The following is a 20,247-nucleotide window of genomic DNA, read 5'->3' on the forward strand; positions in this document are numbered from 1 at the left end:
ACTTGCCTACCTCTTCTGGTTCACATCACAGTCAAACATTTAACCTTTGATTTGATATATTACAGTGTTTGACACAAGACGTTACGTATAGCTGAACCAAACCTTTTGTTTCATCTATTTTGGTTTATCGTTTAGAAGACATGCAATATCTGCCAGATGCTGCTTCCTAACCAGTGCAGTTTTGCATCACACCAGAGAATTCATCAGCATAAATCTCCATACACGTGTCCTGAATGTGGAGCAATCTGCAGATCTGTCCACTTCCAGACTCATGTCACTAAGAACTGCCTGCATTATACCCGAAGAGTTGGTTTTCGGTCAGTATAATGATTACTTTTGTTGTCAATTTATGTATAATTTATGCTTTTAAAAGTAATTTTCCATTTTCATAAGCATTGTTTGTAGAATACAGCTTCATGGGTTTAAGGTTGTCGTGGCAACAGTGCTATGAGTACTACAAATTTTGGAATAAATATCACATTAGGATTTTGCTTTGTTTTGGGCATCCACTTCTGTATGTTACTAAATCAGAGTATTAGCTAATCTCATCAGCCATAAAATGTCGGATTCAGGACTTCACAGTTCATAAGGGCTAGAGAATGCAGATATATTTTCTTAATCTCAGATTCTTAAAAAAACCTTTGAGTTTTTTCAAAACATTGAGTCTTAGATTGTTCTCTGCTAGAACAGTTAATTTTAAGTATTTACTGCTAGAATTTATCATCAAGATGCTGATGGGTGTACTGCGCCTGTCTGGTTGCTCTCTTTCTGTGGGAAGTCAAGATTCCTCAGCTTTACATTACTTGAAAATTACCTTTCTCATTCAACAGCCTGATCTTCTGGTGGTTCTTTATTACTCTTCAGTTTCCTTTTTATTCTTATGTTTCCCTGTAATGGCAACTCACTGAGAAATTGGGGATCAGAGGCATTTAATGGAAATGGTAAGTTTGGAAAAGCTTGAAAAATGGTTATCTTAGAATTTTACTTGCACTGAATGGCAGGCAGCACAGCAAGAGATCAAAGAAGCAACCCGTACAGCTGAGCTTTGCTCAGCTCTCCTAAAACATTTCCACTTTGTCCTGTCTGACTGGGGAAGGGATTTAAAAATGAGCAGTAGGCATCTTGTCCCTCCTTCAGGTGACAAAGTTCATTTACAAGGATGGCTGTGAAATCTTCACTAGGGGAAGAAAGCATTTTTCCTGCATCAAGCCAGCTGCGTGACAGTCTGTTTTCAGAGTGAGCACAATCACAGCACTGTTTCTTTGGGTTCTTCTTTGATTCTTTTCTGCCAAGCAGTAGTCTGTCTTGTCTTACATTTCTTATTCTGCTGCTTCCACTTCCCTCTAGTCTGAGTCTCTTGGGTTTGTAAACAGAATCATCTTCAGGGATTCCTGGCCTAGCTGCACCAGTAACACCAGAAGACTCATAAATCCTTCACTGTGAATCTAAACTGAAGTTACTGAACCTTTCAAGATGTATCATAAACATCTTATGTCACAGTCAGAATTTCTCTGTATGGTGAGACTAAACAAAAAACCTAGGCAAAGAAGACAGTATCTGGGGAAGTTAATGTGTGCCTTCTTAGACTCCTCAGCATCTCCTTATCACTGTGGTGCCTTTGCTTGAGGAACAGCATAACCTGACTTGCCTTTCCAAAGGACCTCTGAGAGGGAGTTCAGTTTGACTACAGTGATTTCAAGCTAGTTGTCTGAACTAAAGCAGATAAAAATTTCAACCTCAAGTTTAACTGCATCCTTCCAAGTTGAAAACAAGACACAGCAGTCCAAGAAAGGAAGATTTGGTCCTTAAGAACCATTTAATATACAGTAGTGGATGCTGAGGATTGTTCGTTATGTCATGTCACTTAACATCCAGACAGGATGGGATGGGGAGGCGAGAACTGCAACCCAGCTATCTTGAGGTGACACCTTAGGAGTATATCTGCTAGTGAGAGGATCGTGCTGTGTACTACTGTGAAGAAATGTTCATCTCTGTGTAAGCACAGAAGATCTTTAACAGCCCAAAAAGACAAGGACCATTTACTTCAGAAAATGCATCAGTAAGCAGGGACCAGATAGATAAAAACTTATTAATAGTGTTAAGAATGTAAATGAAGTGCTCGGGGAAGAAAGGATGACATTTCATAACATTCAAAGGTGATACATTCTAAAAGGAAAATGGGACTCTTGAATGCAATGTATAACTGTACTTGCTGCTTTATTGCCATCGTCAGGGCACTGAAACAGTATCAGAAAATTATTTGATGTTTATATGACAACAATCATACTACCATGATAGTGCCAAAATTAAAATTTTGGAAGAGTAGAGGCCTTCTATGTTTAAATTGTAAAACTCTTGCTGCAAAATAGTGGTCAATAAGAAGTCTGTTCATTTGACAGGTTTTTGTAATTGCTTATAGCAGTATGTTCTTGAACTTAATTCGTAGCATTCAGTACTGGAGATGTGTGGCACTAAAAGGGATCGTTGTGTATAGAATTTTTATGCACTAATATTAATTCAGTTTTTTAATCATTTCATTTTAGAATAGATGCGGAAAGGTCACAAATTTTCGAACCAGCAGAAGTATGTTTTTGAAAAATATTTTCAGAATTCCAATCCGATAAATTGATTGATTGTAGAGATTTGGTTTAGTTGTCCTGAGTTTAAATTACTCTCTTGTTTTTAAATCCAAGTGCTGATTTGATTACATGTGCAGAAATCATACAGTATGTCTTTTCTACAAGGGAAATGGTGAAAATGGTTTCTTTACGGTTCTCCATTTTGGTGGTAGTTTCTAAATTGCTGTGGCATACCTTATACAATCCACTGCATGTGATAAAAATGGATTTTGTAAAATCTCTACAAATTGGCAGAGGAGTTAAGCATTTTTTACAATCAATAGAATACTCCTCTGTACACTTCTATCTGTTTTGTTGTAATGCCATAAAAACATGTTCTGACTTCATATCTCTTAGATTTTCAAATTAAATTGGGAAATTTCTTTTTTCTTACTTTCTGATATGTAAATCTCTGTTCACGTTGATTCTTACTGGGTTGTTTAATTGACGGAATGACTTAGTTTTATCCAGTTGTATATACATGTTTATCTCTTCCACTTGCTGAAAATCAGTGTTGATTCCATTTCGTTCAGTACTGCTTTGGGCTAGGCTGAACTGACTCTTTTCCGCTCTTTTTGCAGCTGCGTGCATTGCAATGTTGTATACTCTGATGTGGCGGCACTCAAGTCTCTATTCAAGGTTGTCACTGTGAAGTCTTTTACAAGTGTCCTATCTGTCCCATGGCATTTAAATCTGCTCCCAGCACACACTCCCATGCCTATACACAACACCCGGGTATCAAGATAGGCGAACCAAAGTAAGCAAAATTAATCTTCTACTCTTGCCTGCATTTTAATAACTTGTGAAATTGCATTCTGTCTTGTGCTTGTAATCTTGAAAGTCACGTGCTGTACAACCAACAGTTTGTTCTCATGTGGTAACGTGGAGTTTGTGTAATGTTTTCATGAGTTTTTAGCTGGCAGTTTATTTGGCCGGGGTTAAATTTCCATGGACATAGTGATAGCAGTTCTTTAAAACTGTGCACTGCAAGAGAGTAATGCAGTAATTACAAAAATATACAGACAGGCAGCTAGCGTGTTGTTTGCTCTTATTTTTTAATCAGCTCACCGTGAATTAAGATAATGGGATTCCAAAAAGAACTGCTAAGACTTACAAGCATTTGTGCAGTGATTTTCATAACATTTGGTTGAAAAGGTGGGAAAAAGTGATTTATTTTTTTTCTATGACATGCTCACAGAGTCATCTGGGTGAATTCAGAAAAAGTGGTTCTTCAGTGCCATCAGTTCACAGGGGTCAGGGTGTGTACCTGTGAGAGATGGTTTTAGAAATGACTTGTCTTCTCTGGGCTGACCTCGGGTGATTCTTTTGGGCTACAGCTGCCTGTGGTACCCTGTTCTTCCAGTCAGGCAGCTGCTTGCTCGTCAGGTGGTGTTTTCCTGCAGGATCTGTTTTCTTGCTGTCTGCTAGCCTTTTCCTTCATGAAAGCCATAGGTTTTGGGAGTGGTAAGCTATGTTTTGCTTCCTAAGATGGTCACATCTCCATGTTCTGAGAGCAGTTCTAGGGTGTTAGTGAGAGTGCCAGCCTTTAAAGCTTTTCCAGCCTTGCATCTCCAAATCAAAATAGATGCATTTGTAGAGCTGTTTATATAAGCTTTTTTTCCTGATACGTAATCTTTTTTTCTAGATCAAAGCAGAACTGATTCTGTAGCTAAAAGAGTTGTGCAGAAATACGGTGGTTTACTGAAGATGGTGACACAGGGCACAGTTAGGAATTCAGTTGGAGGTTTTGTTTTAAAGACATTGGACATTAAAGGCCTCTGTTGAAGCAGTGGGAGCTGCAGGTGCAGATGCATGTGAAATCAGGCTTGAATCATATCAGTCTTAGCGTGATGCCTTCTCACTGCAGACCTTTCTTCTGTTGCCATTCTCCTTTTTGGTACGAGTGCTGTACTGAGAGTAAATATTCAAGTATTTAACTCCATGTTGTTCTTTGGAGGGCGCAGAGTACACTATTCCGTTCTAACAAGTTTCAGACTCAGGGAAATAGAAGCAGGTGAGAGAAACAAGATACCACCTAATGTAGTAACAGATTTCAGAAGAATTTGATTTATCACTGTTTCTTTTGACATAGTAACAGGAGCTTTATGCTTTAGAGTTTAAACTACATTAAAGCAAAATGGCAACAAACCTACTGTGTCTGATACCTTGTTTTAATTCAGGATGGTATCTTCAGTGAGAGGGTTTGAAATACCAACATTAATGGAAAACTTTTTCAGATTCCCCTTATTTTCATTAGAGAAAACTGAAAGATTAAGATCGCCATTTATGTAAGATACTTCACATACAAAAATGCAGAATGTTTCTTGAATTGTGCTTGGATCTGCTGAACTGTTTCTGATCATCTTGGTGGGTTAAGTATTTTACGTTAGTTTTCTTTCCATATAGATGTGCTTATAATTGTATTTTTTATGAATTATTTTGGTTATAAAAAGACTAAGATAAAATTTTGTGAAGTACTGTGGATGTGTCATAAATCACAGAACCCATAGTTGAATGTTCCTGTAAGAAGTGGTATTTTCTTTAAATTTTCCAGTTTTAATCAAGATGTTATCTTAAATGCATGCAGAGTGACTAGTAGGATTTTTCCAGTCATTGCAGTGTTTGGAGTTCTTTGCTTCCATTTCACAAGCGTCTGTAGGCAGTATGGTGTTGCCACCAACACTCATGATGCTCACGTTGACTGCTGTTTCACCATTTAATAAGGTCTATTTCAGCTATCAGGACCTGCTTTTCCTCAGATGTTTATACTACTTGGTAGCAATTTTAAAGCAAGTGTTCTTGTTTAAATTAGTTGGTTTCTAAGGATCTCTCACATACCTTGACCAAAGTTGACATCCTGTGTTTGTCATGTTGCTGAAATTGTGTTTTATCTGCTGTGGTATATTTGGATATCTGTGTATATTTGGAAGGGACTCTAAAGACCATCAGGTCCACCTTTCGTGGGAAAGGGAGCTGAGGTGAGATTATCCAGCACGCTGTTCAACAGCCTCTTGAAAGCCTCCAGTGATGGAGACTCCATCAAACCCTGGGGAAGTTGGTCCAGTAAATGATTGTTCTCACTGTAGAAAGTTTCTTTCTTGTATCAGGATGAAACCTCTCCTCGTGCAACTTGTAACTGTTGCCCCTTGTCTTCTCATGTGGCTCCTTGTGAAGCGACACCCTCTGTCCTCTTTGTAGCCAGCCGCCCTTTAAGTACTGGAACACTGTGAAGAGGTCCCCAGAGCCTTCTCCAGGGAGGAGACCCAATTCCTTCAGTCTTTCCTCGCAGGACAGGTTCTCCAGCCCTTGATCATCTCTGTGGCCCTCCTTGACCCTCTTCAGTCTGTCCATGTCTTTCTTGAGTTGTGGGGACCAGAAGTGGACACAGTGGTCCAAGTGAGGCCGGACCAGTGCTGAACAGAGCTGGCAAGCACTGTTGTATTTGAGGAAATACATTCACATTTGACCAGTCTGCTGCTGGTGGTTTATCTGTATCATATTGCCTAGCATCTACATTGCATATGACTGGCACATTTTGAAAGTTTAACAAATCCATGATTGGAAAGAAGGAATGTAAGGAGTTAATAATAAACAAAGTCATAAAGCTTATGACTACATAAGCTCAGTTAAATTTTTGTTCTTTGAAGTAAAAATTATAAAGCTAATGAAAGGAAGGGTACAGTAGCCTTCTGTGTTGTGGAAATGTGAAGCTTTTGAGTTTTCATTGAGTGTATAAAAGGTGTCTGACCCTTGAATGTGCGTTTACACCTCACCTGGTAGGCAGATGTTGTTGAGCTTGGCGCGGAGCCTGGCTTCTTGGTGTTCCTCTGGGTGTCACAGAGGTGTAGCCAAACCCAGCCCCAGGTGATGAGGTGGCTGGGGAAATTTGTTACCTCTGCCCTGTAAGCAGGCTGAGGCTGGTCAGTCCTGAGGTACTCTTCACTAGTTCACGCTGTTTTGTTCACAGGAATTGGGCTCACTGGGTAAATGGCTGTGTGCCTCTGGCATTTACTTGTAATTTACAATTGCATTACAAATGGTTGTTTCAGAACAGATACAGTAAATAATTGGTGTATGAAAAATGAAGTTTATTTGCAGTGATTCTCAGTGGCATGAAATTAGATTGTGTTAATACCAGGAAATGGATGGCTGTCTTGTCTTGCAACTTTGTGAAGCTCTCTCCTGTAGCATACCTAAGTGCTACATAGTTTTGTGGGAAACCAAGCTTAGTGTGATTTTCTTTCTGCAGTGAACAGTGTAGCTTCATAGGAATGGCACTAAGATCTTTTTCGTGGCTGATCTCTTTTTGGATACTGGAGAAATCTTGTTTATCCAGATGGATGATGGATATATACTGTACTATTGGTACAAAGTATATAATCCCACACATATCATTTTTTAGAGAAAAAATTTATGGGAAGGAGAAGTACCATGCTCTGTGCAGCTTTCAAAACACTGAACGTCTTTTTGTGATGTGGAAGTATTTTCCTGTGAGATAACATCTGTATTTATTCTAAAATAATACATGAATTTAACTGGATTTTTGAAAAATGAAAAAGTGCGTGTGCGTACCATGCCTGTTTTGGTGTGTGGTGTGGGGCAAGAGCAGCCACCCTGGCAGTGGGGTTGCGTGAACTGCCTGCCTGATGCAAGTGTACTGTTGAATCGAGGTGGTTGTAAATTACGTCCTGACTAAGAACACTGCCTTTAAGCTGCAGACAGGGTTCTGAGTTGTTACATGTTAAATACTGACTACTTTAGGTAAAAAACAAACCAGCATACTCAGTTGCATGTGTTTAGGATTGAAAATCATGCTTTTGCTGTGACTGAAAGAAATAATCCTAAGTGTGTATAGTCACAATTCATACTATTATATGTTGGTATGAATTTAACAGAGTGCAGTCTTTTCTCAGACACCTGTCTGAAATCTGGGTGTCCACTAGATAGTTCTTGTGCTTCTGAAGTCTTAGCTTACACAGAAAACACATACATTCAGCTCTTCTTAGAGAGATACAATTCATATATGTGATAAATTCAGAAAGATGTCAGATTTTTTTGTAGCAGATTCAGTTTCTCCCATCAGTGCTCATGGGTGCCACATTACCTGGGAATGTGGTCATTAAGGGCTTGTGAAGAGCATTGCCAGCTGGTGGAGGGAGTGATCCCCTCCACTCGGTGCTGGGGCAGCACTGCACTACTGCACCCAGAGCCGGGTCCTCAGTGTAAGAGAGACATGGCGGAGCCAGTCCAGCAAAGGGGCACCAAAATGAATAAGGGACTGGAGCATCTCTCATGTGGAGAGCGGAGAGAGATCAGACTGTTCAGCCTGGAGAGGAGAGGGGTTAGGAGGACCTTATCCATGTGTATCAATATCATATGGGAAGGCATGAAGAAGAGCGAGCCAGACTCTTCTTGTGGTGCCCAGAGACAGGGAAGAGGCATGGGCACAAACTGAAACACATGAATTTCTACCTGAACACAAGTCACTTTTTTACCATGAGGGTGGTGGAACAGGTTGCCCAGAGTCCATGGAGTCTCAAGTCTGTGGAGACATTTCAAAACCCAGCTGGATGTGATCCTGGGCAGCCTGCTCTGGCTGGCCCTACCTGAGCCAGGGTTGGACTAGATGACTCAAGACCTCCTGTCCAACCTCAGTGATTCCATGGTCTTTTGTTCCTTACTTTAGATACAGTAATAATCTGAAGCATATAGTAGATCATAATTTATTTGGTTAAATTATGTAACCCTGCAATAATTAATATATACCACAGACCTGAAATCATTCCAGCTGAGATCACGTCTAGTTCCACCACAGATGATAAAGGCAGGTTTTCTAATTTCTCATTTTAATTTTATTTGCAAGATATGACTCTAATAGAAAGTGTACGTCATGAAATAATCAGAGAATTATTTTTAATTCTGCCAGTCTTTATTTACATCTTGCTAATCTGGAACAATGTAACTTTACTCCTGTCTCTCTAGCACCTAGCCATGGGATCAACTGCTCGGCAACAGGCAGCAAAACACTGGGATTCTGGATGTTAGCTGTGGTATGTGAGCATAAACCTGAAGGGCGAAAATTACCCTGCCAGGGCTAAGGCTGTGATAATCTTGTGCCTCAGCTTGTCTTGCCTGCTTAGTAATCAGGCCTGATGCTTCATGACTTTTGGATGAAGTTGCTGATGGAGATGTAAGACAGGGTTATAAGAGGCAGGATGTAAGGGACAGAAGGAAAAAAACTTGGAGCCTCAGGATTAGGGAATGTGCATGGTTAGTACCAGCTCTCTGGCTTGTGGCATTACAAGCAGATTCACTGCAGAACTGCAGCAAGTACTTCTCTGAGGAAGCTGTTTTTCTTCTGGCTGGAGTGCAGAGGCTGACAGCAAAATCACTGCTTCAGATTATCTCTAGCTGCTCTGCTGAGATGGGACCAAGGCATTGGAGCATGCTTAGATGGTCAGTAGCCCTGGGTGCTGTGGAAGGGAAATGAACCCTTGCACATGAATCCTTTGGCTCTTTGTACCCTTAAAGCTTAAGCAGTGCATCCCACAGAGTGTGCCTGTAATAGCACCGTGCCTGGCACAGTGCACATCTTTCCGTTTCTGTCTGTGTGCAGTTCAGCTGGCTTGCTGGGGTGGTGATCCATGGGTTTTTCCCCAGAAGTTATCTCTTACAATCTCAGTTAAAACTATTAGTAAGATAATATGGGTTTATATTGATGTGAGGTACATGAGCGAAACTGCATTTTAGGAATCTGGGATTTCTTTCTTACCAATTATCAAGAAGCTTTTCCTATTTCTGGCAAGCTCTTTAACATCTCGTACAGGAATTACCCAAGAAATTAGGATTCTGAAGGGTATAGATGAGTAATAATGTGACAAACTAAAATACTTGTTGTAAATAATGTTTAAAAAGCTTTTATAGAAGTAATGGGGGGGACAGAGCACGGGGAGGGGTCTTCCCTTTCGAAGGACTCCATGCTCACTAGGTGAAGCTAGCAGATGCATTCCACTCTGCCTATGCAGAGTATGTCATCCCATGCAGAGGGCTCACCATAGAAAGCACCGCAATAGTACAAGGGTGTCAGAGGATGCCGCACAAATAGTTTATCTGAACGTATGTGAGAAACTGGGACTACTTGATATACCAGAAAAATATCTTTCACAGTTTATCTGATTAAGTGCACTGTTTTTCATTATTTCAAATACTTGAACTCATTGAAGGCTTGGGCATTGAAGCAATGTCCCTGTTCTTGTCATCTCAAAACACAGTGCAGAGTGATCTTTAGAGCTCTTGAACAATGTACCGTTGATGGTAATTACTTAGAGGAATATGGAAGGGACTTTGAACATTTATGTGGATAATGAGAAAATTCAGCATTCTAGCAAGCAGGGCTTGTTGGCTGGGTTTTTGTAATGGAAAGTCCTTAAGGACAGAGATCAACCTGTAGCTGATGGGATTAGGCAGACTGCTTTTGCAGAGGAAGCGCCTGCCATTGTGCTGAGCGTTGTTGGGTTTATTTTATTTTAGCTGAACTTTTTTCTGAAGTGCGGCTAACGGAGTAGATTTCTCTCATCCAATGATCTATGGCAGATTCCTTGTCACTTTTCTCTCACGTGTCATTTCCTTTCATTCATTTTTCAAGTTAGAAAGAAGTGTAAGTTTCTGAAAACTAGAATTATTTACTTTATAAACAGATATACTAAAGGGTTGCAGTTGGAATGCTAATCTTGTTACTCACCTTTAGTTGCCAGGGAAGTCATTCTTAAGACATTCAAACATGCAGATGGGCAAAAACAACAAGCAAACTATCAAATAAATAATTACCTAAACCAGAATTTAAACTACACTTTTCATTATAAAATCATCTGCAAAATGAAACAACTTCAAACTATTGTCATGTAGTAGTTGCTGCAGGATTTAGATCAAAGGATATGTTTCCAGTTTCCCCTGTGTGTTTTGTCTGTTGGACAGACGCTTGAGAAGGATTTGCTAAAAACACAGCCATTTTCAGATCATTTAATTATGGTCTTAGGATTTTGTGATACATTTTTTAACTATCATGCTCATTTTCAGGGACTATACTTCCTAGTGTCCAGTACTTACCTAGTTCTCTGTTAATTAGTATATCTATTTCTAAAGCACTTTTGAAATTATACTAATAGATGCATTCCTTCACCAGTTACACAGCTACTAAAACATAAATAGCTTTTATTGCATTTAGATTAGAATATTGTAGAATGGGAGATCTAGGTAGCTTTAAAAGTCGTATATGGTCCGAGAGAGGAAGCTGTGGTTTTGGTGGTGTCTCGACATGGCTTCAGTGGATTCTTAAAAGGCTTGTAATTGCAAAACGGAAACACCATCTGTGAAGTTTCAGCTTCAGAACATTAACAGAGTCTAGGCTTGGCATTCAGGAGGTGCAAAGCCATATACCCTGCCAAAAATAATTACCAATTATGATCAAATCAGTCACTCCCTTAAAATATGTACTGTCTTTGCAACCTGAAACAGGTATATTGTCCTTTAGTTATAATGTGAGTTCAGAAACTGAAGACATTTAACTTTCAGAGGATCCTAAGCAGATGTTGGTTATATATGTAACTGGAATGCGCTGTTGTTTTCTGGCTTCTTGTTTGCACTTTTTTAATGATTTTTTTTCTATTTTTCTGGGTTTTTACTGCTCCTGTATTTTGAAATTGGAGTATGTTTTGAATTAGTTTAATTTTAACTTTTTTCAGACAGTGCGAAATGATTACTTAAACATGTCAGATCTTACCTCTGCTGAGAAAAAAAGTTCATCATGATTCTTGCAAATAGATCATCAACATGACTGACATTGTTTATTGTACTTCTGTTTTTAGAATAATATATAAATGCTCTATGTGTGACACTGTGTTTACTCTACAACCTTTGCTCTATCGCCACTTTGATCAGCACATTGAAAACCAGAAGGTGTCTGTTTTCAAGTGTCCAGACTGTTCTCTTCTATATGCACAGAAACAGCTTTGATGGATCATATCAAGGTGTGTAGGCATCTTCTCTTGTTTGTTCATAGATACCATTTGTCATGCAATATATGCTGTGAGAAAATACTGTTAAAGGCACAGAATAGCAAGAAGACTGCTGAGAGATGTTAATAATTGCAAGAGAGTAGTCCATGAATAATGTTCTCAAATGTTACATGTATATTTCCTATGGTCTTCAGCGTATCTGTGATATACACTAACTCAGATTTCTATGAATGTTGATTTTGGCACACTAGGAATATCTTGGTGCATGCATTCAATACATCATTTTATCATAATAACAATGGGTATAGTGAAGTAAGTCTGATCCTGTTAAGGTCTGAGCCTTATTTGCAGTATTCTAAGTATTATTCCAGTTGTTAGGAGCTGAGAATGCTGAGTACATTATAAAATCTAACCTTTGATATTCAGAATTCACTGGTAGGAACCAGCATGTTTCTTGAATAGATGTAGAGGTTATTTGTGTGTGTGTTTACATATGAACATGTACACATGCATGCTTTGAAAAAACATGAAGTGGATTTTCTCATAAATACCATTAACTGAAGAAGTTTTACTGTCATCCTTGCAAATCATGCTTTTTAAGAATTGACAGCCCCTGGCTATAATTTGCTACTGTGTATTTTAGATACACTTTGTTACTTTGTTTTATATATACCAAATCTGTTAGCAGTGCTGAATTTCTTATGCCTTATTAACATCTGGTCTGGTAACAGTTGAAGTTATTTACACCATTGCAAGTATTACAATCCAGAATGGTAGCACTTAGTTCAGTGGGTTTCCCTTGCAGTGACGCATAAGGCTTTGTAAAATTTGTATACAGAAGATATCTGTCTTGCCTACTAAAATGATCATTCTGCATTTCAGTCTCAGCTGTGGCACTTGTAACCTCAGAAGTCTCTGAAGTTATGTTGAAAACAAGATCGCAAGTCTTGAAAAACAGTTGGTCTTAAAGCCAATCTTAAACTTGAGGAGGATATAGGGAAGGGCTGACCCAAGATGTTCAGAAATTCAAGGACTGGATATTTTCTTTGTTTCTGAACTAGTTCATATTTACTGTAGAACTGTCTTACCTTTATGCCAGATGTCTTTAATTATCCTGTCATGCAGCAATGCAAAGTCCTATTTTCTGTTTCCTTTGATCTCCTTGTATTGTTTCTGCGTTTTAACTAAATAGGTAAATTCCATATTGCATTATATGTCTCATTTATGTTAGGTTTTCTTGACTTGGGTATTATTGAAAAAGTATTGTTATATCTGTACGTAAGTATTTCTTTAAGACCTGAAACAATTATTTTAGGAGCATGACCTGACTGTAGTTAGGGCCTGACGCTATTCTTACACAAGTTAGGGTTGCTCGGCATCTCATTATAAAGTTATTCTCAGTTATTTAAAATTGGGCTCTTTGGCTTCAGTGTGTGATGCCCGCATTTGTATGTTCAACCAGTGTTTTAGCATGTTTCACGATTCAAACATTTTTGGAAGAGTAGAGGACTAAATACACATGCAGTAACAGTATTACTGCTTTTATTCAGAATTGCTAGTGCTTTTACATTTATCCTGTGTGTATATAGTAGGGACAGCAGCAGAAAAGTATAAATTGGACTTCAGTTAAGGGGGAATAAAAAACTATTAACAGGGTAGATAAAAACTGAAAAGGAGACTGGGAGAGAGGATGCCAGACAAGGGCAGAGCTCAGCCCAGCTGCACAAAAATTGTTTGGTATGGCCAGACATTAGCCATCAAGGCAGAGAAGACCTGGATGGAAATAGAACAGAAAGGGATAGAAAGAGGATCAGAAGGAGGTTATTTAAAGCTACAAAAAATAACCTAGAATAATTCCAGCAGATGTGAATGCTTGGCAAAATGTGTGTCTGGTTTTCCTGTGAGGGCTCACTACAAAAAATTGCTAACAGCCTGTGAGAATAGGTGGTGAAGTCTGGACTAGAGGTGTAACACTCCTGGTTCTGCTGGTGATACATGCTGTGATCACTCTGACTTGATGTTATGCTTTCATGATTTTTGTTCATTTTCAAGTAAGTTAAATATCAAGTATGCATTTAAAAGACATTTAGAAAGTTGGATACTAATATTTTACATGCTGGGATGGAATCTCCAGGTCAGTCCTCAGCTGCTGGAAAGTACAGGAACCTCCTTGCCCCTACCCTGTGCTTCTGTCTTCATGCCCTGGTGCAATGGGATACTAAAGGCAGCCTCCTCCTTCAGTACACGACCAGCTTGTTCTTAGAGCCAGTCAGTTGGTCCTGTGGGCTTTGCTTTTTAATAACATTGTTTAACAACTGTTAAATAGAAGAACAGATTCTACAGATCAGGTTGATACTGGCTGTACAGCCAGTGGGTAGTCCAGAGGAGCGCAAGACTACAAAGGAACTTGGCACTGAAGTATTACACGGAGTATCAGATTTGTATTCTTACATTCTCAGATTCAAGAATATATTGAATGGGTTTTTGTTTCTGAGGTTACCTGTAGGAAAAATAATTATGTTTGGGATGGCTAGAGGTATCATTCAGGACGGCTGTAATAAAGGTCAGTAGATGAGATGATTAGAACACTGTCATTTAAAGGGCAAATCTTTCAGATGTGACAGAGACCTTGATGTGGATCCATGTTAACAGTATGTTAAGTCTGGGCTGCAGTCATCTTTGTTGGCCCAGAACCCTGCTGACTCATTCCTGCTGTGTCTTGTTCATACATGGAACTCACACAGCTGAAGCCCAGGTCTTCCTGAACGAGGCATTCATTTTGGAAGGCTTGAGTATCATACCAGCTGGTTCCAAGGAGGAGGTGAAGTTCTTCCCTTCTTACTGATTGTTTACTTAAAGTCTAGAAAAATCAGTGAGGAAGGATCACTACCCAAGAGCTGCAGGGTGTTGAGAACAGCTTGTTGACACTTCTGAGCTGTCCCCTGGTCTTGGGGACCCTGTCAGCTGCACACCATCAGTTCTAAGGACTGTTAGTATAGCCTAAGTTAGGGTGTTTACAGCCTGAGCATGAGTAAGACAGGGCTTAACTCAGCCTCAACATAAAATATTAATATATCGTAGTTGCCTGATCTTTCGAGAGTTGACTGTTCTTATTTACCAATGTGCCGAGTCAAAATTTGTCAGTAAAAAACTTTCCTTCTTAGAAATTTCTAGTCATAGTTGGAAATTAGGATGCTGAACTAGTATGTTAGGAAGTGAAGTGAGAAATAAAACTTAACATAAAGTACTTCTTAACCCTTTTTTCTTCCCTATTAAACAGCAATTTAAACGTGACCTAATAAGTTTGTGGGCTTGTGTGGGTTTTTTTGGGGAAGACATCTAGCCACTGAAGAAAACTTCTTTTAGCTACAGATCGTTTCTGTTAGTGTTGTTGGCTAGTTTCTCTTTATGCTAGGCCTTGCCTTTACATAATTATGTTTCTTTACGTTAGGAATGTGATCTAATAATAGTATGACAAAGAAGTAATGAAGACTTGTGGTTCAGAGGGTCTTTGCATTTTTCAATAACTGTATACGTCTATTAGTTTTGTACTTTTTTTTTCTCTTCTATTGTAGTCTATGCATGGAACTTTGAAAAGTGTTGAGGGGCCACCAAACCTGGGGATAAACCTGCCTCTCAGTACTAAACCCACAAATCAGAACTCAGCCAGTCACAACAAAGAGGACACAAAATCTGTCAACGGAACAGAAAAGTTGGAGAAGAAATCTCCTTCTCCCATAAAGAAAGCAGAGCCTAAAAAATCGCTAACCCTGGCTGGACATGTTGGGAGTGTGATAGACTCTTCACTCAGAGAGATGTTTACATCTCCCACATGAGGAAAGAACATGGAAAGGTAAGTGAATTAAACCTGAAATATTCTTTTTTTCCAAATTCAGTTGTGTTTTTGCAAATAGTTCCTTTAAGTTCCATCGTTATTCTTTACTGTTCTTGTATCTATTTCTCTTCTCTCTTTGGCTGCTTAGTTTTTCTCGTTTGCTGCATATTTCTACTGAGAAAATCCAGAGTCTTACTTAGTTGTAGGCTTGTTTATCCAGTACCAAAATTTCTTCAAGATGGAAAGTGTGAAAGACGTTCCAGTATTTCGTCCAAGTCATCTATATGATCCAGGTTCTTTTTTTCCTTTGTGCCTTCTCAGTTTCCTCTCTCTCTGAAAGTTCATTAACTGTTAGACTCAGGGACTTGTTTTATTGGTCCAATGACTGCCAAATGGCATTTCATTTTAAAGGCAGACACACTCTAAGGTGAGCCATTGCTCTAATCTTAGCTTGTAGGTTCAGCCAACAAGTTGACTGATTGAACAAGTTGTACTTTGTATTTAAAGCAGCTGGATTTGGGATAGCTTACTTAAAATGGATTGAAGTGAAATACAGGAATGCTGTATTGTCAAGTCAGCAGAAGGGCAGTTTGATGTCCTCCTGCATCCAGTAGCTTTTCCAGTTACATGAAATTAAAAAGACTGGCAGGTAAGCGTAGTGAAACTGGTCCTCGGTTGGACCCCTCTTAGCTGTGTTTGAGACAGACAGGAGCAAGCTCCAGCCTGATGCTGACACACAGCAGCCTTCTGCTATCCAGTCCTGTCCTGCACTGTGCGCTAGTGAAAACGGTCTGACTCTTTCCTCGGCTGGGAAGCAGGGAACTAAACTCATGTCTGTGCTGTGCTGCAGAAAAGAGCAGAACTGGAAGGGATAATGACCTATTTTGTCTAAGTGGGAAGAATCATCCTGAGTGAAAAGCTGTAGTTTTCAGGATGCTAATATGCTTTAATAAATGATAGCACATTTCCAGAGGTTTCTCTGTCCCTTCAAATTACAGTGCTTATCTCTAAAGCTGTTGTGCAAATTATTTTATTCTGTTTATAAACATTTTATGGAAAAGCTCAAAATGCCAGGCTACTGAGTGTCATCTGTAGTTTTCTTGTGACAACTTCAAGCAAATATACCCAAGCCTGACTGACAGGACACTTATTTCCACGTTTCTTAGCTGCATGGCCAGGCCTCCTTGGAAAAAACACACAAAACCAAAGGGTTATGGTTCACAAACTACATTTTCTTTTACCTGGTTCTCCTTCCACAGCATGAGGGCATGAAAAGCAGACAAGCAGCTGAGATCATGTGATCTCCACTTGATTACTCCACTTGCTTTAAAAGACCATTTTGCATTTCTGTCCATGAAGTCACTGAGGAGCTGTTAATTGCTATAGTTTCAAGCCTAGCAGGTATATTCCTGACACCTCTGCTAGGTAGTGTCTATAAAGAAACATGGTAAATTGTCTTACAGTCCCTGTGGCATGCAGATGCACTGAATACTTCTTTCTGATCCTGCAACACTCATACAATCATAGTCTAATTTTTGGTCAAAATCAGTCTCTCTAGCAGCATGTAAATTGTTGGCCCACTCTTTTGCGTGTTAGTCCAAATATTGACTCATCAGTGCTTTACCGGCAAAAAGAAGTAAGTTAAGGCCAGAGCATTTTGCATTGATGCAATCCTTAAAAACAAAACAACACAACCTCCCTATGAAACTGTCACTTCAAAGTGGACTAGACAATGATATCCAGTCTGATCGCATCTGCAGCAAAATGGCAGAAGACATGTAAAATAAGGTTAGTAACACATCGATAATGCTTTCTAAGTATTAGCTTTAAATATACATCTTTCTGATGTTTAGTAAGAATGTGCAATATTACTTCAAGAGCAGCACTTACTGCGAAATATTTGATAATTTTTGCACTGAAGTACTGGCCTAAAGGTCTGTTCCTTTGCTTAGATTTACATGCTATTTCTTATCCCTATTCAAGCAGTTCCTCAAATCACACCGGAGGCATAATATATATTAAAATGGATAGAGATACAATTCCATGTCTTTCAGAAATGCATGATAAAGACTAGTTGCTATGTTCCTTCCAGACATCTTGAAATTTTCAGTACCTGTTAACTTCAAAGGACTATATTCAAAACCTAAACTTTTATGGATACGTTTTATTGTAGAGAGACTAGAAATGAGCATAAGATAACCAAGTGTGATATAGGTCTAATAAATAATGGAATTAATGTATAGTCTGTTTTTCTTAAGAATTATAGGTGTGAGTTAAATGCTCTAAAATATCTATGCCAAATGTTTATTAAAAACTTCAATTAAGCATTTCTTGAGCTGTTCACAAAGTCCTTTGTCATGTAAGGTATTTGAAGATATTTAGTTTCAAACTTCTCATTGCTGCTTTTGTAGGATCAGAGTGAATGTTTGGAGCCTGTAACCCTTCTAGCTGATCTTAGGCTGGATTACTCAGAGGTATTCACAGAGAGGTACTGCAGTGCATCCTCTTTGGACATGAGTTTCCAGACCTTATTGGGAAATGTCAGCAGACAGACAGAGAGATTCACATTTTCTGTTTCTTCCTGAGCTGATTGAAGGTGAGCCAGCAGTAGGGTAGGAAAACTAGTAGCCACCTTGGTGTGACTCTGCCTGATCTTAAAAGTGCTGGGCTGGGTATTTTAGGTTTAGTTTGTTTTGTTTTTTAAAGTTATTAGCCCAGACAAAGGGTGTTCTAACAAGTCTGTATGACTCCTGGCTGAAACTGGATTGTGTATGTCTGCACCAAGCCAGGCAGACATATGCTGAGCTTCCTAGAACTTGCGTGTAAGTGCGTTTCTGTGAAAGGACAGATGCTTTCTAAGCAGGAGTTGCTTACCAATTCTGACTTGCTGGGCATCTAATTGAACATCCTCTTCTCCCATAGAGACAAGATGCTGTACAACAGGTCATGCTGCACCTAATTACAGAACTAATTTTTTAGTTCTTTGGGTTGGCTGCCATTGCAGAAGCTAATGCATCCAAAATGCTATTTGGGTCTCTATCCAGAATCTTCCCGTGAATTTTACAGTGAGTGTGTTGTCATCATGGTTACCCCAGGTAGTGCAGCTGGTGCTCTGACAGGACTGGGTCCTACTGAGCACGGTCCTGCGGCTTTTCTGACTACATGCTTGGTACAGCTACGCTGTGCAGTGGCCTCGGCAAAGATACGTGGGCTGCCTTGGTTGAGCTTGTATGTTTGTACAGCATGGTGCAGGGCTGTTTCTTGATAGAAGCCCAGTATGACTTCACATTTCATTTTACAAATCTTCCGGAACATTGCGGCCATAAGCATATGGAAAACCATACTGCAAAATGTATTGATTAATGCATTAGCATTAATGAGTATATGCACTGTGTGTACACACTGTCAGGTTTTCACCTTTCACAATTTAAGAGAAATATGTTGATTTTCTTTATTTTAATTGGCCTTTAAATGTGAAAAGGAAGTCTAGGTTGAGCAGCACTGTGCCTCTAACAGCATTATGTTGACTAGCCCCAATAAAATCACCAGATCATGTTTCCTAATGGGCTGCTTCACATTTGCACGAACAACCTTTCAGAACTGCTTGTCTTTCCTTCCCCCATGCTCCATGTGATTTTGGTCTTGATAGCAAAAGGTCTCTCATCTCACTGTAACAGCTCTTACTCCATTAGCTGTTCCAGACATCACTTTTTCCTGTGTACAAGCTTTCTACCGTTCACTCCAAACTTTGCAATAAATGATAATTTTCAATAATGACATCACGTCTGCAGACCTCCACTGCCTATCTGTAGCTGTTCCTTAGGTAGCCGTTAGGGAGAATATGAACATCAGCATAAAGTTTGGCACTCAGAGCACAAATATAAGATGGACGTTTTTCAGTTCCTTAAGCATTTCTGAATGGCTTGAGCCTGTTAGTATTTAGAATTGAGAATTCCTTTTTAGTATTAGTATTGTTATTGTTGTTATTAATTAATATTAGGCACCAGAGAATCACTCATGTCATACACAATATCCCATGGACATTTAGTATCTGCATTGTTTAGGAGTTTGACTTCCTCAGAAGCAAAGAATAAAAGAGTTAAACTCTCCCCATTACTCTGTGAAGAAAACTTTTGCTATTGAGTGCTTTGGAAAATAGGGACAGATCTTGGGTGGATTCTCCAGAGTAGTCAGGAAGGGTCCAAGTTCAAGCATTGATTCCAGGTCTTTCACTCAGTGGCCTCAGTTGGAATAGTAGAATAAAATTTTCATTGTTTTTTTCAGTTTCCCAATAAATGCAGCAAAGAGAACGGTATTGACACTGTGAAGGTAAACTATGATCAGTGCTAGACCAGGAAAAATCAAACATGATTTTTCTTCTAGATACTTGACTGATGGTATGAGACTTGTCTGTTGCTTCACTTTGCCTGACTAGCAGGCATGAGCCATCCCTCAGACTGGAACACTTGAAATCTGGGTCCACATGATCTGAATTTTTGGAAGGTTCCAATAAAGTCCATTTCTTCTTCAGACCCAGGGCACCTTGAATCTGGCAGGAATCATACTGAATGATAAGTGTGGGATCCTGGCCCTGACTGGATTGTTGAAAAGTAAACTGAAAAATAATCTGGAGAAGTCTTCAGTTAGATTTGTTTGATCAGTGTTGGATTTAATCTCCAAGATGTTGTTTCGATTTCCTTGTTGCTGCCAAAACAGCAAAACCTACAGTAATGAACAATCTCGTTACCTGTGAAAGGAAGCGAATATCTGATTGGAAATA

At 39.3% G+C, this 20,247-nt stretch overlaps 1 protein-coding gene across 1 annotated transcript in view; it reads left to right on the top strand.

The window, feature by feature from the left end:
• Positions 1-15,320, top strand: part of LOC119141509 (zinc finger protein 532-like) — a 38,430-nt gene extending 23,110 nt beyond the window's left edge. Inside the window, 5 exon segments of the mRNA XM_037373897.1 lie at positions 136-317; positions 3,200-3,246; positions 3,249-3,375; positions 11,483-11,644; positions 15,208-15,320. Coding sequence (XP_037229794.1) covers positions 136-317; positions 3,200-3,246; positions 3,249-3,375; positions 11,483-11,630 — 504 coding nt within the window. The 3' untranslated portion in view covers positions 11,631-11,644; positions 15,208-15,320.
• The last annotated feature ends 4,927 nt before the right edge of the window (positions 15,321-20,247 follow it).

This window comes from Falco rusticolus, chromosome Z (genome assembly GCF_015220075.1).
Source record: "Falco rusticolus isolate bFalRus1 chromosome Z, bFalRus1.pri, whole genome shotgun sequence".
NCBI classification, from domain to species: domain Eukaryota; kingdom Metazoa; phylum Chordata; class Aves; order Falconiformes; family Falconidae; genus Falco; species Falco rusticolus.